The sequence below is a fragment of the Echeneis naucrates genome, chromosome 19 (genome assembly GCF_900963305.1).
Source record: "Echeneis naucrates chromosome 19, fEcheNa1.1, whole genome shotgun sequence".
Lineage (NCBI taxonomy): Eukaryota > Metazoa > Chordata > Actinopteri > Carangiformes > Echeneidae > Echeneis > Echeneis naucrates.
The window spans coordinates 8,798,439-8,825,076 of NC_042529.1; the positions used below are offsets into that span (position 1 = coordinate 8,798,439).

General features: G+C 42.0%; 4 protein-coding genes across 4 annotated transcripts; 2 read left to right on the plus strand and 2 right to left on the minus strand.

The window, feature by feature from the left end:
* Positions 1–375: 375 nt before the first annotated feature.
* On the plus strand, positions 376–4,743 carry LOC115060286 (tectonic-3). Its single transcript, XM_029528162.1, has 14 exons — positions 376–835; positions 1,504–1,621; positions 1,707–1,804; positions 2,011–2,123; positions 2,260–2,368; positions 2,473–2,585; positions 2,671–2,709; positions 3,037–3,111; positions 3,207–3,326; positions 3,404–3,502; positions 3,619–3,722; positions 3,842–3,989; positions 4,100–4,234; positions 4,349–4,743. Exons 1-14 carry the CDS (start codon positions 571–573, stop codon positions 4,589–4,591), a joined length of 1,779 nt encoding a protein of 592 aa, XP_029384022.1. The 5' UTR covers positions 376–570; the 3' UTR covers positions 4,592–4,743.
* mto1 (mitochondrial tRNA translation optimization 1) lies at positions 4,272–9,446 on the minus strand. Its single transcript, XM_029528161.1, has 13 exons — positions 9,311–9,446; positions 8,705–8,907; positions 8,326–8,525; positions 8,090–8,207; positions 7,573–7,871; positions 7,214–7,326; positions 6,941–7,131; positions 6,697–6,827; positions 6,308–6,512; positions 5,768–5,939; positions 5,528–5,637; positions 5,157–5,314; positions 4,272–4,934 (listed from the first exon to the last, which is right to left on the minus strand). The coding sequence occupies exons 2-13, from the start codon at positions 8,892–8,894 to the stop codon at positions 4,785–4,787; spliced, it is 2,037 nt and encodes a 678-aa protein (XP_029384021.1). The 5' UTR covers positions 8,895–8,907; positions 9,311–9,446; the 3' UTR covers positions 4,272–4,784.
* A 418-nt stretch (positions 9,447–9,864) lies between these two features.
* Positions 9,865–20,247, plus strand: LOC115060254 (ataxin-2-like protein). Its single transcript, XM_029528129.1, has 23 exons — positions 9,865–10,577; positions 11,363–11,402; positions 11,877–11,933; positions 12,202–12,273; positions 12,439–12,598; positions 12,976–13,097; positions 13,303–13,394; positions 14,087–14,335; positions 14,562–15,007; positions 15,138–15,224; positions 15,329–15,442; positions 15,633–15,713; positions 15,875–15,936; positions 16,672–17,027; positions 17,128–17,200; positions 17,836–17,967; positions 18,225–18,288; positions 18,448–18,629; positions 18,813–18,954; positions 19,089–19,198; positions 19,469–19,648; positions 19,767–19,938; positions 20,030–20,247. The coding sequence occupies exons 1-23, from the start codon at positions 10,453–10,455 to the stop codon at positions 20,077–20,079; spliced, it is 3,168 nt and encodes a 1,055-aa protein (XP_029383989.1). The 5' UTR covers positions 9,865–10,452; the 3' UTR covers positions 20,080–20,247.
* Positions 20,248–20,763: 516 nt separating this feature from the next.
* Positions 20,764–26,241, minus strand: adprh (ADP-ribosylarginine hydrolase). Its single transcript, XM_029528130.1, has 8 exons — positions 26,057–26,241; positions 25,167–25,299; positions 24,898–25,006; positions 24,419–24,517; positions 24,228–24,333; positions 22,916–23,182; positions 22,327–22,541; positions 20,764–21,410 (listed from the first exon to the last, which is right to left on the minus strand). The coding sequence occupies exons 1-8, from the start codon at positions 26,062–26,064 to the stop codon at positions 21,262–21,264; spliced, it is 1,086 nt and encodes a 361-aa protein (XP_029383990.1). The 5' UTR covers positions 26,065–26,241; the 3' UTR covers positions 20,764–21,261.
* Positions 26,242–26,638: the final 397 nt, after the last annotated feature.

Genomic DNA, 26,638 nt, shown 5'->3' on the forward strand with positions numbered 1-26,638 from the left:
TAACATTTCAATAGGGTGAAATATTTTTGTATGAATCAAAAACAATACAATTATGTACAACCAAGAAATACTGCTAAGGGGGTGAGAAAAATATGAGTTGATTGATAAAGTGTAGACTCAAGGAATAAAAATATTATTTAGCCTTTCAAAATATAAAACAAAAATTGGTTCATCTCTTTTGATTTAACTTGACAGATGTTATTGATTCCTCAGAGAAAATATTCAGCAGAGAAACAAATAAAACAAAAACAGAAAATGTCCTTTCGTCACTTTTACCGGTTTTACGGTAGTTTTATCCGAGAAACGGAAGTGTCCATGACGACTTCCTTGGTAACGTAAAGCTTGTCCTCCACTGTTTGTGTCCGACATGTTCAGCTGAATAATACACTGAAAAACTTGAATTTCATAGTAGTGTTTTTTTTTTTAATCATTTTTGTTTTATGCATTAATGGGTGTTAATTTTCCACGCGTATAGTTCGAGGAATCAGCTTTTCTCTAGCTTTTCCTGTTAGCTATCGAGCTAATAGGCTAAACTTGACGCCGTAACGTCCATCATGTCTCTCTGAGGAGATGACCTCCAGCAGGTGGTGTTGTTCAATTTATATATCGATCGCCTTGTGTACACATTTTGCCAACACGGCCACAGAATCAGGGGTTTCTACAACCGCCAGTCCCGGCCCGACAAATGCGGAGCCTTTCAGCTCCCCGACCCCGACCGCGCCTCCGGGCGGTACTGAGGCCGCGGACAGCACCAGTTTGTGGACCACAGATCCGTCCGAGGCTCCCACCGAGCCCACCGAGCCCACCGATGGTCCCCCTGCGGCCACCGTCCAGGGTAAACACTTAATCCTGGCTATCATTGTTTTTTATTCTGCTGCTGTAAAGCCTTCCAGTGCTTTGGTAAAAGGTTTCAGATCAGCTCTATGATCCAACATAGTTCCGATCATTAGTTTCTAAATCAAATCAACTCGAATTTATTTCTATCGCGGCAAATCATAACAAAGTTGCATCAAGGCACTTTACACTTTGACCAGGTCTAGACCAAACTCTTTGTAGAGCTCTGTGATTAAAAAGACCCAGCATATCCCTCCAAGCTCGGCAGAGGGACGGAGAGAGAACAAGGACAGGAGAAAAGAAGATGCCATGGAAAATATAAACGAAACATACAGAACACATAGTGATTGCAACCTGTTAGTTCTAAATATGCACCAGTAAATATTAGCAGAAGAGGTTAGAATGGAAGATGAGTAGTAGTATAGTTTCTAGATATCTGTAGAATAATTTATCTGGCCTGACTGTTTTGATTAAGATACAATGCATTAAATATACAGTCTCAACCTAACATTATGGCGATTGCCAGATAACAAATTTTGAATGAACATCACAATGAGAAACACAAATATAAATTGTAAATTCCTTGTCTGTTCTTGTTAATTCAGTAAACCTTAAATATTTTCAAATTTCACACCCATATACTAACAAATCTTTTGCATTGTTTTCCAGAGTGTGTGTGTGATTTGACCCCTGGTTTCTGTGACATTGGCTGCTGTTGTGACACAGTTGACTGTGGCGTTGCTAACTTGACGACAGTTTTCACTGAATGCCCACAGAAAGTGGCAATGTAAGTTTTGTGCACTTGTACTAAACTTATGGTGCATAAAGTGCACAATTTTAGCATTTAAACGTAAAAAACTGTTATTTCACAGATCAGGAGTTTGCATTGAAAAATGGCTGATGTTCCAGGCTAACGTGGATTCATCTCTTATCACTGTGACTGACTCCTTGTTTTGTGTTCGGTCTCAAGGTGAATCACAATAAGTCACTATCACTCTCTGTCTTAAATCACTACAAGATTAATTAATAGACTCAGTATAACTAGGCCTTAAATAGTTCTCACTGATCAACTCTTTCATTAGGGGAATAAGTGATTGTTAAAACTTTAAAATGCATCAATATTCAACATAAACATCTACCATTAATCCTGATAAAAATGTGCATTTTCTCCAACAGATAAAACACCCCAGGCTCTCCAAGCTTTATCTCAGTATCCAGCATTAGGAGATTCATATCGCTTCTTGGCACCAGAACCTACAAGCATCAGACATGGCAGACCTTTCTACAGGGTAACCGATGATTTCTTTGCAGCGTATTGCAGACATGAAAAACCATTAACTTCTGAAGTTAATTAGCTAGTAAAACTCAACTAGGCAATGCATATTTTAAAAAATTAAATGCAGTTAACCCTCTGTCTTTTTGTAGGTTGATGATGTTATTAAGACATATTTCTCCAGCTCATCTGTGCGGGGTCTGCTTCGTCAACCGTCTCCAGGGGTTGCTTCTGCACTCTGTATTAGTCGCAACCCTGCAAGTAAGTTCCCAGTATGTGTGTAAAAATTAACAGCGGAGTAGCAAAGTTCATGTCACACATATATCAGCTACATTGATCTCATTACCTCGTTTCTCTATTTGTAGAGTTCTTGAGGTCTGTATCCATGTCTTGTACACGCATGTTGACCCCCGAGTCCTGCACCACAGACCCGACTCTCATGGCAGATTCATACTTTTCTGACTTAAATCTGATCAAGGTAAGCATACCTGCCTGCATTAATGATTTTGTGTTGATAGTTACTGGAGAGAATAAGCTTAAGGGCATAGTTTTTTTCTTATTAGATTCCGGTGGGAGAGAAAGCAGAAGTGTCAGACTTTCTGGTAAGTCATGACATTAGCAAATGCTTACTTTGTACTTCACATGTCTCTGTGCAAGTTGATAAATCACCAGTCCACAACATCAGCAGGTTCTCCCTCTTACGTCATAAGACAAAAATTCCTATGAATGAAACCAAACTTACGTATCTACTGCATGAAAACTGTATTTGGCACAGAAAAACTTGTTTAGTGGCTTTTTAGTGAATGTAAATTTTTTATGTAAGGGTACAGTATGTACATTTGAAAAGGAAACTTTGATTCAATGATGAATACCAAAATGGGATGTATTGTCATAGAAAGTAAATGACACTGTATGAACTTTGGTTTCAGATCCCAGTTACTCCACTGTCTGAGTGGCCTGGGCCAAGTAAACAAAACAGCTCCTGTGTCAATGTGGTCAAAAAGGCAAGTAGCCACACCAACGTCTTAAATCACATTCATTTAAGTTCATAAGCAAACAGCAAACTCAACTCTGCTTTGCCTGACTTTCTCACTTTTAGGTGGAGTATATCATAGGATACACAGGGAGAGGAGAACTCACATATGCAACTGTGAACATAATCTTAGCTGACGTGGACCCAAATGAATTTCTGTCACAGACACACTCTGTGCAATTCCAGGTATCCAATGAGAGCGATTGACAGAATATTGTAATATGGATTCAAACATTGACATTAATATGATCTGTATCTTGCAGCTGGCAACACCCAGGCCCACCCCAGAAGGACTGACCCATGATCTTGGACTCATAGTTGGATTTCCTGTTATCGGTCGCTTTGATGGAAATGTGACAGCTGTATCCTCATCAAATATGTCATGAACTCCTCCTCCTTAACTTGTTCAGTGAAATTGTTATTTATCCTGCTCTTTTGAAGTTCAATCATGCATCATGGTTCCTTGACAGTGGCTTAGCTGACCACACTTAGTGTGTCACCAAGTGGAGAATGTTCCTCTGACTCCAGCAGACGAATGCCCATCCTCTTCACGTACAATGCCATCACTGGCTGCAAATTCAGGTGATGTTGCAGTATTTTGCTTTGCCAGTATTATCTTTGTTTGTTATGCTTTACACAAGAAGAGTAGACTTTTCTTCTGTTGTTGAGAAGTAATTTCAATATCTCCATGTGCTGTCTAGATCCCCATCTAGTGACTGTTCAGAGCTGCAGTCCCAGATTTATGGAATCTTACAAGGACTGGCTACTCCTGATGAGATCGCCATGAACTCCGGTTACCAGATGCACTGGGCAAGAGTCATCACCCAGAGTTGCCCTGTTAGCCTGGAGGTATAGCTATAAAGTATTCAAGCAAGAAAATGTAATTCTTTGAATATTAACAAAGCATATCCATTGACTCTCCGAGTGACTATAATTTTTCTGTTATCCACTATAAACAGGAAACATGTGAATCAGGCTGCACTCTTCCCATCTCCCTTTCTATCCAAGTGTTATGGGCTCATCAGGGTCTCTTAGACTTTCCCCAGAGCTTCATCTTGGGGGCCAAATACCTTTTCAAATGTAAAAAAATTAAGGTAAGCTCAACAAATGTAAAGATTCTTATCTCTTGTGTGACACCTTTTTATTTTATTTTTTTTTATTTTTTGCATCAAAAAAATTGTCTGAATTCTCTCCCCTTCCCTCTTCAGTGTCCTGTCTCTTCCCCACTTGCTCTAACCACCTCTGTGACATTTGCTGACGCTACACTTTACCCAGAACCGCCGAGGGGCTTGCCCCAGGCTGACTGGAAGTTTCCTTTTGGTTTCTTCACCAGAGGCACTGCTGAACTGGATGGACACATTATTGTTAACAGCAGTGACACTGAGAAGGTCACATTGAGTTTAATGTTCACAGTCATGTTGCTAACAGGATTAGAATTCTTCACAATGTAGCTGGATACAGGGTGTAACAGAGGGAGTTAGACATTTTTGTGTAGAGGTTTTGGATAAATGAACTCAAAAGGAATGTACAAAGAATTTCTTTTGCTCAACGTTTTTGTACAGTACATTTTTGTTTTGTACATTTGTAGGAATAAATACTTTCTTTTTTTTAATAACAGTTTGAGTCATTTGACAAATATGTGTTTCATACACATCTCTGTTCCTCTCCCTGCTCTTTTTGGTTGGGTTGGTTTCTGTGTATTCCTCTTTCCTTTTGGCCTGTGTACTTGACGTAGTGGAGGAGATTGATGACTGCAGCAGGAGTTATACCTTGTAAACGTGAAGCAGCACCCAACTGAAGGATAAAGCATAGTATTAGATTTACATGAACTTATTGATACGTAACATCACCCTAGGGTTAGAGCTAACAACCAAAACAACAGATAATTTAATAAATTATAAATTATACATGTAATAAATTATAAATATATATAAATATAGATCCTTTGCTAGGAGAACAAAATGTAAATTATATTTGTATAATTATATACAATATTCTCTTAATGGTCAGACTCACAGTGCTGGGTCGAACTCTGTCCAAAATCTCTCGGACTTCCTCAGATAGTGAAATTGGCAGGGAAAAATAGTCCAAATCTGGTGACAGACACATGTTCTCTTCTTTCTGTACTCGCTCAATCTCTTTCTTCTGGAGGTCACAGTGAGACTTGTACACAGCTATGTGGCAGAGAAGAGAATTGTTTTACTGAGAGAGAATTAAGCTCTATGCTATAACAGCTTAAAGGCTTTATTAAGATGGAGCATCTAAAGATAATGACAAAGGACAAATAAACAATAGACACCTGTAAAAGTGAATATATCAGAGGTATTAATTCCTAAAGCCCATCAAGGTAAGATGTATTGCTTGCAAATAGCAAAATCAGTTTTTACCTTCAATATTGAGCCTTTGTGCAAATTCGATGTAAGGTGAAAGGCAGTCTGGGAAGACAGATGCCAACATTTCAAAGGATGCATCATTGTACTCCAGCAGTTCCATACCACTGAAAAGAGAAGCCACACAACAATCAGGAGCCTCAGCTGAGCCACTGAACTCTGGACAGAAACTAGAAATGAAAAGCCAAATATTAGCAGGATGTAAGACATGATCCATCACCACACATTGTCACTCACGTCAAAATCTTGTTTTTGTTCTCACTCATATGGATGCCAGGCAGCTTTTTTCTCCATTTGGCAGAGGACAGAGCGATAGCCTCCAGGGCTGCCAGTGCCTCCTGCAGCTTGTCCCTCACTCTCACAGCCTTTTGGTAGCGCAAGGAGGACACACATCCCACCTCCTCAAACCCTAATATATGGGAACGTTTTTGAAATGGCAAAAACAACAACAATCCTGGGGACTCTACAGGTTGTCTTACATTCAGATTGTGTGAAAATCAGAGAAATACATGGATTTACTGTGCACAATGCAAATTTAATGCTATATTTAACTAATAATTTATTCAATTGGAACATAATTAGCATCATAGTTTTTCTTAAGGGGTTTATTTTTAAACAAACATTTTTTTTTAACTGCAACTATGCAAAGAGTTTAATAGATACACAGTCAAGATCCAATATTATGATATAAATTTCACTCAACACCTTTATATGTTTATAATGTGTTGATAGTTTAAGGAAAGGAGATGTTGTGCGTTATTTGAAAACCGTGTGTACCTTTCAGAGTGAGCCGAAGGTCAGCGTTGTCTGGCCTGAGAGAGGTTCGATACTCAGCCCGGCTGGTGAACATTCGGTAAGGCTCTGTAATGCCTCGACTAACAAGGTCATCAATGAGAACTCCAATATAACTCTCTGTGCGAGACAACGCAACTAGAGGCATGGAGAGTGCCCAGCGGGCTGCGTTCACCCCCGCCCACAGCCCCTGTGTAGACAGAAAATGTTTGAATAATTTTCTGCAATTATGATCTTTACTGTCTGTGAGTGTGAATGACAATATGTCTACATTCTCGGTCCCATCTACTGAGCTATGATTAGTCAGTTGCTTTTGCAGCTTACACAAACGGACATAAATGACTACGAGACCACACAACTGAATATGGAGCTACCTGTGCTGCAGCCTCCTCGTAACCTGTCGTTCCATTGATTTGACCAGCGAGAAAAAGACCTTGAGTGCTTTTCACCTGCAGGGCAGGGCTTAGCTGAGTGGGACACACAAAATCATACTGCACGCCATAACCTGGAAAATGCCCAAAAAACACCCACTGGGATGTTTAGCTGTCAGATCATACAGTAACTATCATCGGTCTCATATAAATCACCAGTAGATTAAACAAGATTCCATTGGTTTACCAGGTGTGTGGATCTCTGCTCTATGCATGGCGGGGATTTCTCTGATGAGGCGGAGCTGAACGTCAGGGGGCATGGTCATGGATAGACCCTGTGGGTACAAAAGGTCAGAGGCCATCCCCTCAGGCTCCAGCCACACCTGGTGCCTCCGGCCTGGGAAACGCAGCACTCGTGACTCAATGGAGGGGCAGTATCTGAGAGAGACAACATCTTTTGAGTCTGAGAACATCCTAAGTCAATGTCTAACATTCGTATAGTGTGTGTCTGTGTGTTTACCTGGGACCCTTGGCGTCTTGCTGTATGTGACAGTTGAGATGAAGACTCTCTCTAACCACTCTTTCCACACCAGGAGTGGTAAAGGTTAGGTAGCATGGCAGCTGCTCTTCAGGCTTAAGAGTGTTTTAATTCAAATAAAGCATTAATTAATTAGAGAGGACACTTCTGCTTCATATATCATAGTATGGTTGTCCTTGGTTAACAAAAGAAACACACTGCATATTCACACTTGAAATTGCAAAGATTTTCCCTTGATACTAGAGCTAAAAATCTTAAATCATTCAGTTAACCAAATGAACTCTAACAATTTTTGGATTGAACAATAAATTCATCAGTAAAGTAAAAGAAGTGGACTTCACCTTGCAATGTGTGTGTGTATTGAGGAAGCTGAATGGAGTTGGATGGCTGTCAGGAGGATGAAGCTGAGCCTCACTGAGGTCTACTGAGTCCTTTACAATCCTGGGAGGAGTACCAGTCCTCAGTCTGCCTGTCCTCAGCCCCAGCCTCTCCCTCAGCGTCTGGGACAGCCCAGGACTCGATGGAGCATCTCCAATCCGGCCCCCAGGAGATGTGGTCTGGCCCACGAAGAGGGAGCCAGACAAGAAAGTCCCAGTGGTAAGAACCACAGAGCTGGCTGAGATTGGATGGTTTCCATTAGCTGGGAAATATGTTGAAAAAAGTATGATGTTATCATCAAAGGATTAATTGATCAAGTTTATGATGTCATGATAACTACAATATGAAAACTCAATAAAGATATATTAAATAAAACAGTGAGCATTTGTGTGACTTTCTTTGTTCCTTTTTTTTTTTTTTACATAAAGGTGCATTTTACTGACCACAGTGAAAGTTCATTCGGTGTACTATGCCTCCTACCTAAACATATCCCTTTAACTCTGTGTTGTCCAGGCTCTTCAGGGTTTGGTTCTGTTACCAGCAGCTCTTCCACAGAGCCTTCCAACACCGTCAGCCTGGGAGTGGACAGCAACTCGGACTGAACGAGAAACAGCAGGCAGACACACAGACAGCTCATGACATTTTTAACTCAAAAAAATCTGTTATGCCAAACACTCAAAACCATGAAGGCTTTTTGAAAACTGTACATGTGACACCTGAATGAATTCACGGTAGCGTTGGCGATCTAGCTGGGCCCTTGGGCCCCACACAGCGGGGCCTTTGCTACGATTTAGGATGGAGAAATGGATCCCGGCCCAGTCTCCTGCTCGACCGCAGAGTCCATCTAGAGCATCTACCTCCTTTACAAGCTGGCCCTTCCCAATTCCACCAAGAGATGGATTACAGGACAGGGCACCTGTGGGAATGCGAGAGAGGAATGACAAGATGATGAAAAATTAAAGGTAAAGTGTCGATTTATCTTCTCATCCACTTGTTCACACTAAAATCAATGGCAAATTACAAAACCATCTTTTGCACGAAGATGGAAAGAAAGATTTTTGTAACACCCCTTTTTAACAGAGCGCCTTTTCTCACCAATAGTGTTTTTCTTCTGTGTCACCAGAAGTGTCTCAGCTCCCACTCTGGCTGCTGCTGCTGCTGCCTCAGTGCCTGCGTGACCCCCACCCACCACGATGACATCATACTGCTGTCTGCTGAGGTGACTGGCATGTCTGAAAACCAGGGACCGGAAACTCTGCAGGAGGGGCGTCTTCTTTGCCAACATGTGAAATGCAAAGCTGTGGAAGTAGAGTTTACATGGTCAGAAATTTAAGCACAGTGATTTTTGATCAGAGAGAAAAACAATAAACTAATGAGGTGACGAGGTGATCCTTTCTAAGCATTGCTTGAGTTTATCACATCTTTCATTTACAAAAACAAAACATTAAAAACTGAAAGTTCTGTAAATGATTAGTTTCATGTTTTTTTGTTATGAAAACGTATGCACAGTGACTTATCATTTCTGTTTATGTAGTAACTGTTGATCCACCAGATCTATAAAGCAATACATAAATATCAGTTCCATCCATTTATCCATAAGATTGATATTCAATTTCTCAGGCACCAACACCCAAATATACTTCCTTTAAACGCACGTAGATTGCGATAACGATAATAACTCTAGGAATTCAAGATACATACCGATTGCTGATCAGACGATTAATATGATCTTCCCTTTAATGTTCAGGCTTCTAGTGGAGGAATATTTAATTTAAAGAAAGATTTGGATCGTTTGGATTCCAATAGTCCTTCTATGCAAAACAAATGCTGTTTACGGAGGCGGCCATACTGTCCTAAGCTTTCTACCGTAATAGCCGCATTACAGGCGCACTCAGATTTTTTTCTGCTCTGTGGGGTCTATAGCTGATCTCATCATAAGTTTATTCATTAATTTACAAATAAAGGAGAAAATATATAAAGTAGCTTCGATAGAAACATACACGTGAAAAAGTGGACTCAATAAATATCCAGGTGGTATTCCCGAATAAAACAAATTCGGTGTGTTGTTTGGTGAGTGCCACGTGTGCAGCAGATACCATTCAATCTTTATATGAGACATAAATCGGGCTCGATCAGATATTGACCCCGCACACGCGTTGGTCCACGTACGCGCGCTAGCCAGTAGGTCAAAAAGCGCACGCGCACGTCAACGCCCCCTCCCCCTTCCAGCCGGTTCCCACTCAGCCGCGCGCGGATTGAGTCAAGTGAACCTACCGAGAGGTGGTGTTGACCGACCGCTGCAGGTTTTCAGTAAGAAACCTGAGCAAATCAAACTTTCTAAGGCAACTGACAGCGACACTAAGACCTTAATTTTTAACGGGGAGGTCAGCGGTGCCGGAGTTAAGGCGACTCGACAGAGAGAAGAAAGTAAATCCCGGAGGGAGAGCGCCCGAAGTGAGCTTGAGGATCAAAGCTAATGCTAAGTTAGCCAGCCATTGCTAAATAATTATACGGAAACTCGTGTCGTCTTTTAGTCGCTCGCGTAGACACGCGCATTGTGGTTACAAAGTAGGCAGTCCGGGTCTTAATCTGTTGAGTTAAATGCTGAATTTAATTTAATTACCGAGGTGTTTTGCCTTCACATTATAGGCCACAAGCGACTGATATTGACTTGGTGAGATTAGCTACAATAGCCGGTGTTATTGAGGTTACACCGGCTCTGCTCTCCTAAGGACAGGTGAAACTGGTAAAGATAGTTCACTGCTAAAGAAACTTCACATCGGGACGTATCAGTGTTTATAAGTTAGTTTACACTCGATACTGTCTAAGCGTTGTGCTTCGCAATGCTGAAACAACAGCAGCAACCCGGCTCGGGCGGGAGAAAAGCATCAAACGGAACTTCGGGCCCCGCCGGTATGTCTTCCCCAGTCAGCGGCATCAACAGCGGCAGCAGGACACCGGCCGGAAGGTAAGAGAGCGGGTGGGCCGCCAGGACAGTCCGGGGATTGTCCTGTATCAGAGGCCTACCGGTTAAAGCGCTGTGTGTCAGTGGGCGTGCCCCGTTTATAGGACGGCTCTCTGGTCCAATGAAATGAGTTTTAGTTAGATTGGCACTCTCTATCAACCAATCAGAATGCACAGATTAGACCGTGGGTAGAAATAATGAGGTGGGGCAAAATTCTGGGGAAAGCAAGTCAACACAAAAGCGATACAGAGTTTATCTGGCCTGTCAGTATCAGAAAATTATTACAATTACAGCAACACGTCCTTGTAGCCTAAACGAGCTCCATAAAGAAATATCAAATGACTTGCTAGCACAAGTTTATGTGCGGTTTAGATGTTGAAGATGAATGTGTGTTTGTGAACTCAGTCCCATTGTCCCAGTGTCAGTGGTACCATCCCATGTGAACATGCATCATATTGGTGTATTTAGTGTTCAGGCTGACTTTAACCTCTTTGTGTGTGTGTGAATGTATATTGCAGTTTCCTTTTCTCACCTGAGATGCTTATTTATATGTGAAACTTTGTGTTTTCATTTCTTGAATGAATGGCATGCACTTAAATACGGCTGACATGTCAAATTAGGAGATAGAATGAATTTTAATTGGAGACCAGCTTTCGAAGCTTGTTAGTTTAGTTTATCCGTAATTGTATATGACCATTGTGGAATGTAACACTACCTGAACAAGCTTTGAAAACAAGTTGTACTCCTTTCGCTTCCAAGCTGACATCTGTTTTAACTGTTTCACACAGGAATCGAAGTTCTGCAAAGCCATCATTCCAGTCGTCTCCTGTAAGTATCCTGCTCTGGTTTAGATCATCACCTTTGAGACCCCATACTTTACTTAAAAATAAGTATGATCCTTAAGTGATCACTCTTGAAACTACATGGACATGGGTCCTCCTGTGATTACAAGCGTTGCTAATAAAAAAATTCTGATTAATAAAAAAAAATCTGTATCAGAATTCTCAAACCAAATATTTTTTGAACAGTGGCAATAACAAATAAACATCTAAAAGTCTGTAGCAATTTCAGAATATGGGTCAAACTTGTTCAGGGTGTAGTATACAGATTGGGTCTCCTGTGTTAATGGGGCCTCAGGTACTTGTGTAATGGCTGATTTTATTTGTGATTAATGTCACTGTTATTAATTCACAATCCAAACTTAATCTTTTCAAATGTAACCATGTGACAACATTAATGTCGTGAATTTCTGGAATTTTCTGATATGTCTTGAGGGATGCTTTTTGATGTTTCTGTCTGAAGGTTTTTGAGGGTGTTTACAACAATGCCAGAATGCTTCATTTCCTCACAGCTGTTGTGGTGAGTCATTTGGATTTTTGATAGTGTCCTTCTTGGACTGTGATTACTTGTTTAACAGTATGCACCAACTCCTACCATGATTTTTAGAAATAAATGTAACATAGCTACTAAAAGTTTCTGGTTAAATTTCTTTGATTTGGCTTGAGGAAAATGTTACTTTTGTTTGGCAGGATGCAGGTTGTACATCATTTTGTCAAAGCTGCCCATTAATTTAGTTTTGACTGACTTTCATGAACATCATTTTATTAATACCATTTATCTCTTTCAGGGTTCCACCTGTGACATAAGAGTGAAGAATGGCAGTGTATTTGAAGGAATATTCAAGACTCTAAGTTCTCGGGTAAGAACGTCATGTTGAGCAAACATGCATACCAATTTAAGGAAGCAATACATATATTCCAATTGTCAGGTTATAATAAATGCCTCAAGATAAGATATGGTCTTTTCTCAGGTTAATTAAAGTCACACAGTCCTCAAATTTTTCTTCTCAAAATAATTTTTCTAGTGTGAATTGGCTGTGGATGCTGTACATAAACGCAGTGAGGAGGAGGGATCCACGTCAGCTCCACCACGGAGAGAGGACATCACTGACACTATGATCTTCAGTCCCTCAGACCTGGTGACAATGATCTGCAAAGATGTTGACCTCAACTATGCTACTAGAGGTACAAACAAATAAGTGCTTGGGGGGTTGGGTAAAGGTGGAAGAAGGTAATAAACACAGGCCTGTGTCCTTTGTAAAACTAAACAAGAGAAATTTGGCCCAGTTTAAACAATTCCTTGATTTTTTTTGAGAACCAGTTTTTTATATACATATTGGTTAAAAAAACATTTTTAAATAATAAGTATCTTGGTTTGTCAGCATTGACTGTCCTGAATGCAACTCTTTGTTTTAGGAGAGAAAATAAGAAAGAACACACTGAAAATAAACAAATGATTATGTAATTCAATATTTTACAGCCTGCAGACAATTTTTGCCCAAAGTTACATTTTTAGAGCCTTTCATCTTGTGCTGGCTAATATCGTTGTCTTTCATGTCTAGACACCTTCACAGACACAGCAATCAGTTCTACTCGTGTCAATGGAGAACACAAGGAGAAGGTTTTGCAGAGATGGGAGGGAGGAGACAGCAATGGAGAAAGTTACGATCTGGAAAATGATGCCGTGAGTTGCTCTCTTTCTTATACACAGAACCACCAGCTAACCGGCCGATTATAAGTGCAATTTAGATAGTATAATAATAAACGCTTTCTACTACGTGCCCTCAACACAGGTAGCCTTTTATTGAGCATATTGATTTTGCACCATTAAGCTTGTTTTAAAGCACTAATTATTTTTCCATCCAATTGCTCTCTCCTTTTCCCTTCAGTCCAATGGCTGGGATGCCAATGAGATGTTTCGTTACAATGAAGTCAAATATGGAATCACATCAACATATGATTCCAGCCTCTCCATGTATACGTGAGTTTCCCTCAAGAGATAAATGCATCATGTAATTTTGTGATGTTGTTAATCTGTGTTTGATGTGTAGACCAAGAAATAATTGTATATTAATGCTTGTTGTTTGTGGTTAACAAAGGGTATAGATTATTGGATAAATATAAGCAGTCACAGCCTTGACATGTTATACATAATGCATCCAGATAGCAGCATTGTATTTTATTGTTAAGACTTTAACTTGGTTGCTGGTTTAAGGATCAAAACCGAAACAGTTTTCAGTTTTATCATTGTTTCGAAGGCTTTCATCATAACCAACTATTGCATCACCGCTGCTGATTTCACGACAGTTTTAACAAAAAAATGTGCTCGGCTCATCCAAGTTGAACAACACACAACAGAGACAAGGGGGGAAAAAAGCCCATAATTTTTAATGGGTCCATCCCCTGATCAAATTTGGTTCAGATTGTTTCAGTAATTTTCATGCTGACTACAAAATAAGCCAACAGCTGAGGTGATTACATAATATCTTTGGCAGAGATGATCAAGGAAGAGGGAGATTTACTTGAATTGCATCATGTATCACGTAGACTAAAAACCTGAAAGCTTGCCCAGATTTACATTTAGAAGAAGCTTTTGGCTCTATCAAATGTTTTAAAGGTTTCGGACCTTCTACATTTTCTTTCTTATTCCAACATTCCTTTCTTGTTGCATAGTGTGCCACTGGAAAGAGGCAACTCCGAAGTGTATCGGCAGAGGGAGGCGCGCGCTGCTCGCTTGGCCAGTGAGATCGAGTCAAGCCCCCAGTATCGCCATCGTGTCAACCTGGAAAATGATGAGGGCAAAAGTGAAGAAGACAAGTACAGTGCTGTGGTACGGGAAGGCAATGATCGGGAAAGGGGCCGTGAAAGTCCTCGTGACAGAGACCGCGAAAGGGGCCGAGACAGCCCTGGGGCTAGTAACAGGTGAGAGGGGACACTTGAAGCGTTTGTCAGGCGGGAGATCTCATGGTGTTCGTGTTAGTAAGCACCCTTCTCATTTGTGTGACTGTGTGTCACACTGCCCACTATACAAGTGATGTTTTTTCTACCATCCATGGTACAGTTTCCACTTAAGACATTTGCTTTTAGTACCTCATAAAAACAAAACAGCCCTTGTTCTTGTGCATGATGCATTTTCAATCTTGTCCAGGGAGGGCAAGTACATTCCATTACCTCAGCGCCAGCGAGAGATGAATCGGGAACGAGAGCGAGCAGAGAGGGGTCCTGGTGGGCCTCCACCCCATAACCGCCTAAGTGGTGGTTATCGCTCCACCCCTCCATCCTCCTCTTCCCCCAGACCCTCACTGCCTTCTGCTGCAGGGCCACAACCTGGCGTCTCCCCCTCAGACAGAAGCAGCCCTCTGTCAGGCCGAGGTGGAGCCTACGCTCCCCACCACCCACAGGGAAGCCCCAGTCCAAGCCCGGGCTCTGGCCCCGCAAGTCCGTACACGCCTGTGTCACCTGGTGTACCGGCAACTACACCAGCCTCTGCTGCCACCTCCCCAGCCAGTCCTCCTGCCCCACATGGACACGCAGTCTCTCATTCCCATTCGCTCCCACACTCACTGTCGGAAGCTGGCAGGCCGATGAATGGAGGTGAGTGTGTGAAGCTATAATAAAAATTGTAGTCACATCTGTAGCATCTGCCAATGCTGCTTGGATACAATGAATGGTGAGAAACAGATATTTTTTCTGTTTTTGTTTATTTTTATTTTTATTTTTTCAGTCTCTGCCAGAACATCTCCCAAGGCCCAAAGACCTCCACAGTCAAGCAGGACAGCCCGCCCACCAAACTCACATACTCAATCCACAGGTATAAGCTGCAGTCAAATTGCCATAGCAATGAAATATCATATATTTTTAATAAATTTTGGCTTAAACTAAAGTGTGATCTTTTTCTCTATTGTGTCCTTTCAGCTACACGCTCTCCTAAATTAGGCTCTTCCCAAGACACACCTTATTTAGACACATCTTCTGTCTCCTTGCCTGCCCAGAAGACGTCTGGCCCTGCCCCTCTCTTCCCTGTAGATGGTACTATCTCATTTTTTTGCTTTGTGTTCTTGTTTTGAAGTTTGAGTATAAAATCAAAGTCAAAACCATTTCTATCCTTTAATGACATGAGCTTCAATGAGTCACCTCATAGCAGTGAGTGACCGTGTTGAAGGTGGAATCTAATGACGCGCTGCAACTAATGAGCTTCCTGTTTGTTTTGGTATTTCAGTGAATGAGATTCTTGGTGCAGCTGCAAAAGAACGTTCAGCTGAGAGCCCAAGCAACACAGAGGAAAGCAAGAGCATTAAAGGTGTGTGTGCAAGATTTCATATTGTTACTAGCCAAACAAGTCATAAAGCATCTGTAAATAAGTCATGCTTACTTGTATAACCAATGTGTTTTTGAGGGCATGCAAAGACATATACTGTAGTTTCCCATGTTCATTACCTTTCCTTCTGGTGCCCCCATCAGCTCCATCAGTGCAGCAAAGGTCACAGATTGAAGAGCTGCGAAAATTTGGCAAGGAATTCAGGGTAAGAGTTCAGTTATCTTTCAGTGAAGTGTGAAATTAAAAAATCTGTGACCAATCAAGAGGCCATGTCCTAAGACACCACTGTTAATTTGTGATCATCAGCAGTAATCACATGACGCTGAATATATATTGGCCCACTCATTCTTAAGAGAATCCTGTCAAGATCCATTTGGACATGATGCTTCTGAAAATGTCCTAAAACCTTTACTTTTATTATTATGCATTTACATAATTGCAAGGAGATGTTCTGCAACATTTGATTTGTCTTCATCAAATTTCTTTTGCACAGTCACAACATTTGGCAGCAAGATTTAAAGCTGTAGTAAATTGATGTTGTATCCAAATGAAGACCCTGATTTGAGGGGAATATATATATATATATTCTTTTTTTTTTTTTTTTTTTTTTTTTATTATTGCTGTTTGAGTCCTAACTTGTCCACAGTGAGGATTTTTATTTGTCCTGTGTGAAAGGAAATCGATTATTTTGGGGGGTTTTGAACAAAGGGAGTTACAAAAAGATATCGACGCATGCTTTAGGGTATTTTAACAGGCATTTTCAGAAAACTATGAGATCTGCAGATCAAAAGGTTAATGAGAAAATAATCTACAGATGAGTTGATATTGAAACTAATTATAAATATTTTTTCTCTTCCTGTGTTTGTGATCACATCCATCCCTCCCACTTCCAACTACTCGTTTGGTGCAGCTGTACTTATCTGCTTCTCTTTTTCCCCAGCTCCAGCCAAGTGGAGGCAGCTCAAGCTCTCCCACCTCTCCAGCAGCAGCAACTCCTCCTGCCGTCAGTGAGACTGCCCAGGCCAGCACAGTCAAGCCCTCACCAGACGCTCACCCCCCTTCAGACTCCAAACCTCAGCTGCCAGCTGCCAGCCCCTCACAGCCCCAACCTCAACCTTCACCAGCTCCTGCTGAAGAACCCACCAAGGATACTACAGCTACACCTGGAGCCACAACAGCTGCCACCACAGTGCCTGTTTCAGACAGGCAGTCACCAGCTGCCCCACAGCCACCTCGGACCCCAGGAAGTGAGGAGGCCAGGACTGAGACGACGGAGCGGACGGAGGGTGTGGCAGAGTAAGTATCGAGAAATCCTGATTGGGAACTATTTTAAGCTTCTTAGTTGTGAAATTTAATTGCCATTTGTTAATTTATTATTTTTCTCTTTATCTTTTAGCCAAGTCAAGAAATCAACTTTAAACCCCAACGCTAAAGAGTTCAACCCCAATAATAAAACTTCTATGCCTATGGTAAGCCAAACTTTTCCTGCTAAATCCTTGAAAAGTGAGAATATTGTAAACTTGGCTTAAGCATGAGTATTGTCAATATTAATTAAAGATGTGGTATGCAGATGAAAAACTGTAGTAAAATGAAGTTAACCTGTGACCCACATTTTGTGCAAAAGCCTGAAACCAAAAATAGAGATGCTAAAAATAAAAAATAACTGTTCATAAACCACTTTTGATTCCATTCATAAATCAGGGCTCTTTAACTTTTGCAATCAATGAGTCATAGTTGGCATAAGAGATACTGAACATGAGTTGCAAGTTGAGCAGCACTTTTCTCTGTTGAAAAATACTTGTTGTGGACACAATCAGGATACTCAAGCTAGGGGAAAAATGTCTGCGTGAGGGTGCTGTATTTTAAAAACTAAATTTGATCCAACTGCTTATTGTAGCATATATTATATAGTCACCTTTTGGAACTATGTTGTTACTTTAATAATTATTTTATTGAAAAACAAGCCTGTCTATTAAGCTAGGTGACATGCTGATGTATTTACCTCTGACTGATGGCTGCAGTGTGGATTCTCTTTGGGTTGTACATCTAGTAAACCTAGATTACCTCTGGCAACAAGTAAAGAGATTGTGTGTTTTTTGTACAGACAAAGCCCAACACTGTGCCCACCCCACCTCGACCAACACCCCCAAGCCCAGTGGTCCTTCACCCAGGGGGACAGGGACCACTCTACACCACCCCCTACCTCTCTTACGTCTCGCAGATTCATTCTGTGCAGGTTTGAAAGCTTAAAAACTTGAACATGTCCCTTATCAACCACATTCTTGCTATTGTAGAAAATGTTTCAATTGTCTACGTGTTTTTAGAGGCACATTTATACAAGGTAAACCCAGCCATTTAGAGACATTCTCTAAACAGTAAATACTAATATTTGAGAAACTCACATTTTCCCTTCATCACATTATTCCTTTTCTCCTCCAAGAGAACAAAAGCTTTTCTCAGATTAATTTCCCAACTTTTTTTATTATTATTCAGGCATCACCAATGTACCAGTATACCATGTCTACAGTCAACCAGGGAAAATACCCCAGGACCAAAGGTAATGGAAGTATATTTTTTTCCCCTGGTGTTGTATTTCTAAGGTTTAATGCAGTCATTGTGTGTTATGGAGGTGTCATGCAACAGGGACTTGAGCCACCACAGTGCTGTGATATTTCTTTAATGTGCTCATGTTTTTTTTGTGTTTTGCCATCATCAGGCTCAGTAGTGGCTCCTCGCTCTGACCATGGTACTTCAGCACCACCCATGCTGCAAGCTGCAGCTTCAGCAGCAGGGGCCCCACTGGTAGCGTCCCCCTACCCTCAGTCCTACCTTCAGTACAACCCACAGCAGTACGGCCAGCAGCAAGTCATCCAGGCTATGACACCCTACCCTGGACAGGTAGGGCATCTAACCTTTGACCCCTTTTGATTAGCAGAGAGCTAGCATTAGTATTTAATCTATCTATCTATTATACATATAGGTTAAGCCAGGTTAAAAGGTTTATAGTCAGGACACTGATGCTTGTACACCAGTGTACATTTACCATTTCATTTGATCCCCTTTTGCTCTTTTTCCTGCTAGCCAATGTACTCAATGCTGCAAAGTGGAGCCAGAATGATCGGGCAAGGTGGAGGTCCCCATCCACAGGCCCTGGGACCCCCAGGAGGCCCCCAGTTCCCTGCACAAGGAGATGGACCACAGGGTCCACAGCAGGGCATCTATGGTGAGGGTTCAAAATATTCACTGGTAGAAAGTCTTCACTGTCACTATTGATTTTTTTCATTGACTGATTCAAAAGTGTTTCCCTTGTACTGACTATCTTTTTTTTTTTTTTTCTCTCTCTCTCTCCCCCGGCAGCTCCGCAGTCTTTCTCCCACCACTCAGGTGCAGTGCATCAGCCTCAGCCCTCCAGCACCCCAACAGGCAACCAGCCCCCCCCCCAGCACGCTGCACCTAGCCCTGGACAGGTGAGATGCCCTATAGAACGGCTTGGAAATATTCAGACAAATTTATTAGCTCTCCATTCTGGCATCATTGAATACTTTTATACATCTGCTGCAATCATTTAGGCTTTTTGTTCTCGGAGAGTAGAAAACTGTATGTATTATTTGGGAGAAGATTGAGGTCCTAACCTTCAGCTTCTCAGAAGGAAACATCTTTATGGCAGCATCCTCTGAAGAATCCATCTCCACGGTCAGAGGCACTGATGGCTACATTTTTTTGTGATTTCCCTTCAGAATGCCCAGTCGGGCCCACAGCCACAGTCCTTGTACCACTCAGGTCCCCTGCCTGCACCCACCCCACCCAACATGCCGCCAGGCCACACATCTCCACAAGGCTCTTACCCCATTCAGGGCTACAGCATCCACAGCCACCAGGGACTCCCACCTACATACCCCCTAGGGCAACTGGCACAGGTATGGTTCCACATTTCAGCTTATGGTTACTTTTTCTACATCACTGCCATTTAGTGTATTTGTAACAAAAAAAAAAGTATTTTTAATTCAAGAGTATCGATTTCATTGCCTCCCCCAGGCCCATGTACAGGGAGCCATGTCAGGCCCCCACCACTCGGGGAGCCACGGCCAACCCCAGTTAGTGATGTTGCAGCCTCCCCCTCAACAGGGTCCTGGGTCAGTGCCCCAGCACCCCCAGCATGGACCTCAGCAAGGAGCACATCAGCACTTCTACATAGGACACCCACAGGGTATGAGAATATGCCAAAATCTCTTATCAAATGAAGTTGGTTTTGTAAGTTTAGCATTTACAAATTCTCTTTTTGTGTTAACCTACCACAGCAATGCAGGTACAAACACACCCTGCTCCCTTCCATCCGCCTGGAAACTAAACCTTCAGATGCCGACAGCATCTTAAACTACTACCCCCTGCAATGAGCCCCAACGTCCCACTTCCTGCTGGATGTGAGGCCCAGACTGAATGCAACAACAAAAAAAAAAACAAACAAAACAAACACCCCAGACAGGATTGCAAAGATGAGAGAAGAGGACAAAAGTCTCACAGCACCTTATTCTTCTGCTGAAATGTTCTTCATCAGTACAAACCTCGTTGTCAGCTCGATGAGGAGGACCTTTTTTTTAATGCTAATGATGAAGGTGGCAGACTTCGGCAGCAGCGTGCAACCCCTGCTGCCCCCCCTGCTCTTCTGACCAACTTCTTTCCCTTATCAGACATGGGGCACCTTGCTGGGCAGACCAGTCACAGAGGAAATAAGACAGATGGAAAGCAGCAGACACTTCCAGCAATGTGTTTTTAGTCTTGTGGGGTTTTGTAAGCACCAGGATATAAAACACAGACTGTCGCTGGATTCTCATGAATTACAGCAGGAAAGGCGGGATTTGTAGAGGAGAGGGGATTTTTAGCAAATCACTTTTTCTTTCTTTTTTAACTTGATCCAGTAGTTAAAACCATCCCCTTGCCCTTCTTCTCTCCTGTAGGAAAATATAATAAATAAAAATGGACAAGATGGACAAAAAAAATATTAAAACCACAATGACCAAAAAATAAAGTTTTCAACTCAACTACAAAGCTTTTATTTGTTTAATTCATTTTGTCTTAAGTATTCCAGTTACACTTATGCACTTCTCTGCATGAAGTTTCACTAGTGGGGCACAGAAATCTTTTTTTCAATAGACAATAACGAGCACTTTTAATTTGAAGCCCACTAAGCATTTGCTATTATGTCAGGCTGACAAAATGAAGTAATTGCCTCCTAGGGGACTAGCTGTATTCTCTTAACATTCTCTAATTACCTTGGATTTATTACGCTTAGTGATGACTCTACAAGTTAATTTAAAACAGTCACTAGGGGGACCCCTCTGTATTTGTCTACTTCAGTGCTGACAGGCACAAACTCTCTGTAGCAGCTTTGATAGGACTTTAGGTCAGTGGGACACTCTGCTTCCCCTCCAGGCAACTATGATGGCACTCAAGATTTCAGAGTGTCAGACGACCTATTTTCCTCTGTGTGACATGTTGGGACACAGTTTCTGCACAGCAGGCTGCGATGACCTCAGTGTGACAGGGCGTACAGCTGCTCGGCGCTGCGCTCCAGCCGGTCCCTGTACTCCAGGTTGGAGTAGTTACACTCGGGGACTCCTTTTGTCCCATAGAGGAGACCCCAGCAGCAGCAGGCAATCACTGCAGTGCTGTCGCTATCACCTGACCCGGAAGAAAAGGAGACAGATAATAAGCCCAGAGATGAAGCATAGGTTAATATTTCCATCTTTTTTAGCTGAGGTCAGGGTGTCTTATATAAGTACAGATATTATGTTGTCATGTTAACAAGATTATATGAAGAAATGGCATTTCAGTGTAGCTGCTCACTTCCATTTAGTATCACGTGCAGTAAGTCAATGTAAGTCTTGCCTTCAGTCATGGTGTTAACTGCCTGACATTTGCCAAAAACTGCTTTGTCATGTCTTGTAACCTTAGAGTCACTGTTGAGTGCTGAGAATATTCCAAAATGTATCGTAGTTATATAATACATAATTAGGTTGATATTTAGCATTGTTGTCTAATGCCTAGATGCTAAACAGGATATGTGATATTTATTAAGATAAACTGTGTCACAAAACATAACTTCACCACAATACTTAATGTTAGTTGTTACAAAATGTTCCATTAATTTTAAATCTGTCCAAGACTATAACAGACTCCATAACCACTGCAGGAAACAGTTTCTATCCTGTTTCCTGCAGTGGTCTGTAGAAGGCTGCCGTTGTCCTCAAGACAATGACAGATGAGGACCAATTAGAGAGCAGAGCAGCGGTGCCCTCCCTGTAGACGAGATGGATGTTGGGGAAAAACATCTCTGTCTAAAACGAGTGGAGAGGAATGTTTGCTAGGTTGTAAGTGGAAGTGTTGTGATTATAGTTTCATAATCACAACACTTTATTAATATAGCATTAGAGTGCTGCTTAATAGCAACCAAGCGAGAGACTGATGTTGGTATAACCATAAAATAGGCTTAACATCAGACATACTTGGGTTTAGATTAGGGAGACTCTTGGTAAACTTTGTTAGGATTACAGCTGGGGACGACCCGTAACAGATATTTCTGGACTGACTGACTGACCTCCGTGGAAGCCTGCTCTGCTCATCAGCTCCTCCCAGTCTGAACCTGCCCCCAGCAGGGCATCAAGGGCTATCATTGGGGCATCATGGCCGCTGCGTCCTGCCCAGCCCGACAGGCTGAAGCTTTTGTAGGCCTCGTCTCTCTCAGCTGGGCCGTAGGAGTCGGGCCAAATCACAGGACCCACCCCGTTGGAAATGCCCCTCAAATCCAGGTACCTGTGGACGGAGGTAAGAGTTTTTCCAGACATCCACACTGTGTGTAAATGTGATGAGTCATTCCAAGATTCACTGATGATCAGATATGCTACATGTCAGAATTGGGATTGGCGATGGAAAATAAACTACTGTGCTCATCTTCAGCATGATGAGGTAACATGTTTCCATATATAACAGCGCGACTACATGTGCCAGACTTAGACATACATTTTTCTATTTGTATGACTGTTGTCGGGAGCAATAGAGTTGAGCTGACCAATGACATTTCAGTACCAATCTTATGCCACCCTCTATTAACCTTGAGAGTGAAACAAGCCAACAGAAGTTGCTGATGCTGGAAACCTGGATTTGAATCCAACATGACAGCCTCATACCACTGCCACTTGTCGCAGAAGTAGTCCCAGTCTCTCTCCGTCTCCTCCACAGCAAAGCCTCGGCCCTGAACAAAGCTCTTCGCTATTGGACAGGCCTCGTTGATCAGGCCAAGACCCCAAGTGGTGATTGGCCTACGCTGGACGGCGTATGCGGTGAAAAGGGCAGATGCTACGGCTCCTAGGAAGCCAGTAGGGTGGGGATGGGTCATCCTCCCTGTCTCCACAGCAACTGCAACCAGCGACAACAGCTGGTCTGGCTTTGGGTACCTAACAGGGACATGGTAGGGTATTCAAATCTATTTCAGCTTTTATAAATCATTAATGTAAATGTATTTACACATTCTGTATCAGCATCGGATACAAATTATTATTCACACTAATTGCATCTTTCATTCTCTCACTGAGTTCACATTATGTTCCTAATGGTTATTGCTAATACTGTAACCCTGCAGCCCATTTGTAAATGTTCTGCTTAGTGATCAAGGAATATAAATTTATTGTATTTGCTGCATTCATTTTAAATGACTTTAGTTAAGAGCAGTAGCTACATTGCTCAACTGTAAATTTGGAATGATCAATACATCGCTGGGCCACTAACAATATTGACACCTAAGCTATACGGAGACTCATCTGATTTGTTTTATTTATTTTTATTTTTTTATTAAAATGCAGGCTAATCACATCACATTAAGTCCTGGTGCAACCAACAGAGAAAACGATAAGTGCATTGACTGATGAGTCCACTGACAGAAAATTTAACACAAATATCAAATTGTGTTTTGAGCAATCATCTCCAGCTTCTCCAGCAAAAGTTAGCTTGTCTTTATCAGTTTTATTTCATTGCAAATTAAATATCATTAGGTTTCTTTAGGGTTTCCTACAATTCACTCTCTAAATAAGTAAGATAAATAAATAGATAGCTGTGTCTTCATTAAAAAGTGATTTTTTTTTTTTTTTCTATTTTCACCAGCTCATGATTCCTGTACTTCCTGTACTTATCTGAGTTTGTTGCTCACTTTAGGATGGTCAGTGCTTTCACATTGCCTCTAATTTAAAGTACACTGATTGTAAATATTGGAAATATCAGGTGTGCCATGAACAAAATAACAGTTCAACAGATGATGTACCTAAATGCAGAAAGAGCACCAGCGAAGTCGAAATCAAATAATTTTTCTACCTCTTAGCTTTCAAGAGGAGGTTTTAACATGACCTTGTCATTTTCCCTGTACCTGACACTAAGCCAAGCGCCTGGAAAAAGACAGAGCAGTGAAAATAGAAAGCCAAAGGACTGAGTTATCATGTGATTTCTCACATCAGGCCAATGCACATGGACCTCATGGCAGCTCCACAGCCTGTCCCCTCGGGGTTATAGGGCACTCTGTATCCCCCTTCCTCCCCAGGCTTCAACTGGGACACCCCTAAATAAGAAAACAGAGCATGTCAGGTCTCTCTCATTGCTGCATATTAATATGACATGATAGAGAAATGAAGGTTTTCTCTCACCCAGAATGCTTGAAGGCCCTGGTTTCCTCCCGTCCATGTCTTTCATCCCCTCCACATATCGAGCAGCCACCTCATGCAGGAGCTCCTCCCCTCTCTTCCCTGTGAGGGGGACAACGCAGATTGAACTTGTTCAACTCCACATCCTGTCCATATGAGCATTTTCAATGGTGTAGCATCTGTTAACAAGACCGGTTGTGTGTCTTTTCACAGTAAAGGTCAAGTTGAATTTCTGCCTTTTTCCCATCCACTTGTGCAGAGCTACAATACAGCCACAAATCAAGGCAAAACTGGAAATTGGATTTAACCTTTAGCTGGAGCTCTTGAGGAGGTATCGGGTGTGCTGTGTGTCCTGATGAGGCATCATCAGAATGAGCCTGACTATCGGATCAATCCAATCAACTTCTCGTTTAAAACAAAATGGGAAAAGGAGAGATGGGAAGCAGAGAGGGGAAATGAGCTCACTCTGCTTTTGACCTCACCGGTCGCCAGGCCCTCAGCCGTCGCCAGATGCAGGACTGTGTCGTCACTCACTGGCCAGTCTGGAAGCTCAGCCTTGATGTTCTTCAGACCGCCCAGGTCCTTCAGCTCCTGCAAACACACGCATTCAGGGTGAAATCACCTCTAGCTGCAGCTCAATTCTAACCAAATAAGGGACATTTACATCTAAAGAGAAATCCTTCTCGATTTCGAAATGTAAATTAAGTAACAGTTGAAGTTCAGTTCTTCATTGTCTACAAACTGCCCTGACCTGGTGAATTGCTGGTCCGGACTCATTGTACTCCCACAGCTGATTTCTGTATCCAAGAGCATCACCAACTGCACTCAGCATCATGGCTGCCTTGTAGTGCTCCAGTGTGGCATAACTATTGGGCTTACAAAGACTGTAAAAAAAAAAAAAATTAAATAAAAAAAACACACCCAACAACACTTATTTAAACAATAAACCCACTCTAAAGGTTTCTGGAACGAAGAAATTACTTTTAAGTCCACGGCTCTTTTATTTATTTTTTTACTTTTACAGTAAATAGAGAGGAACTGTACTGACACAGTTTCTTTTACCATTTACTTTTTTCTTGCAGTAATTTCAGCTGTCTCATTAAAATATACAGGAGATATTTTTCATATTTTGATTTTGTAAACTGTCAGGCATTGTTTTGATTGCAATCTTCTGCTGAAATCTGTCATTGTTTCCTTCTAAACCATTAAATCCAGTTACACTGATGAGCTCCAAACTGGCTCATTTCAAGCTGCTGCTGCTTTAGAGGTGGAAGGCTCTGAGACAAAATAGGATATGAAGCATTTTGGGGAATTTCTCAGGAAAATGGAAAACACATCACCAGGTAAATAGGAATAAGTTCAGACAAACTCTTTCCTCGACAATTTTTGGGGAAATAAAGCTAATTGCTTCCAATAAAATAAAAAGCACTCAATGCTGGACAAAACACTGAATATAGGTTGGTGTTGGTGAATATTCTCGGGGATTCATGATTTAATTCCCTTTTTCATGTGTTTGTGAAGACTCGCGTCAACATCTTCTGATCTGTCTTAGTATCAAACAATCCAAACATCTGCAGAGCTTTCAAACCACGTCAGCCCGAACCGGGAGCAGATCTGAGGGCTCCATGTTTCCGGCCTCACCCGTCCATTGCTGCGCGTCGTGCCCGGAGCTCCGGCTTCAGGAGGCGGCCACACACACAAACCGACACCGGGGCTGCGAACCGGAGGGCTGGACACCCGGAGCGTCCTCCGAGCGACGCGTTAGTTTCAGGTCCGAGCTGAGTCCGGGACAGACTGACAGACAGACCGGAGGACAGCAGCCACCATTCACGGAGGGGACGGCCCTGGCTAAAAAAAGACACAGCAGCAAACCGAGTCCAGTCCTCCAACCGGCCAGATGGAGACACAGCTCCAGCCAACAAATGGACAATCATTGACCAGCTCTCTCCAACAGTTTCCACATTTCTGCTGGGATTCATTTCGTAATATGATGATATGAAGAAAATTAACAAAGTTATTGCTCTAATGAATTCAAGTTCTACCTTCAGCTGCAGAAATATAGCTGCAGGCATTTTACCTGGCTTTGGAAGATAGTTTTTACCTTGAATTTCACTGATAAACTTGAATTTATTATAAAAATGGTTGATACCAACAGACACGGTCACTGCTCATTGATAATGGCCGCAGATTGATTTATAGGCTGCTTGAGTCAATATTTTGTGG

Excerpts from the sequence above, each read along its gene's own strand:
- LOC115060286 (XM_029528162.1), top strand. The coding sequence starts at position 571 with ATGACCTCCAGCAGGTGGTGTTGTTCAATTTATATATCGATCGCCTTG. Across the intron at positions 2,710-3,036 it reads CAGAAGTGTCAGACTTTCTG|ATCCCAGTTACTCCACTGTC; the intron begins GTAAGTCATGAC and ends CTTTGGTTTCAG. Across the intron at positions 4,235-4,348 it reads TCAAATGTAAAAAAATTAAG|TGTCCTGTCTCTTCCCCACT; the intron begins GTAAGCTCAACA and ends TTCCCTCTTCAG.
- mto1 (XM_029528161.1), bottom strand. The coding sequence starts at position 8,894 with ATGTTGGCAAAGAAGACGCCCCTCCTGCAGAGTTTCCGGTCCCTGGTT. Across the intron at positions 8,526-8,704 it reads ACAGAAGAAAAACACTATTG|GTGCCCTGTCCTGTAATCCA; the intron begins GTGAGAAAAGGC and ends GCATTCCCACAG. Across the intron at positions 5,638-5,767 it reads AACAAAAACAAGATTTTGAC|TGGTATGGAACTGCTGGAGT; the intron begins GTGAGTGACAAT and ends TTCTCTTTTCAG.
- LOC115060254 (XM_029528129.1), top strand. The coding sequence starts at position 10,453 with ATGCTGAAACAACAGCAGCAACCCGGCTCGGGCGGGAGAAAAGCATCA. Across the intron at positions 17,028-17,127 it reads CGGACGGAGGGTGTGGCAGA|CCAAGTCAAGAAATCAACTT; the intron begins GTAAGTATCGAG and ends TTTATCTTTTAG. Across the intron at positions 18,289-18,447 it reads AAAATACCCCAGGACCAAAG|GCTCAGTAGTGGCTCCTCGC; the intron begins GTAATGGAAGTA and ends TGCCATCATCAG.
- adprh (XM_029528130.1), bottom strand. Across the intron at positions 23,183-24,227 it reads TCCATGTGCATTGGCCTGAT|GTACCCAAAGCCAGACCAGC; the intron begins GTGAGAAATCAC and ends TGTCCCTGTTAG. Across the intron at positions 21,411-22,326 it reads CAGAGCAGGCTTCCACGGAG|GTGATAGCGACAGCACTGCA; the intron begins GTCAGTCAGTCA and ends CTTCCGGGTCAG.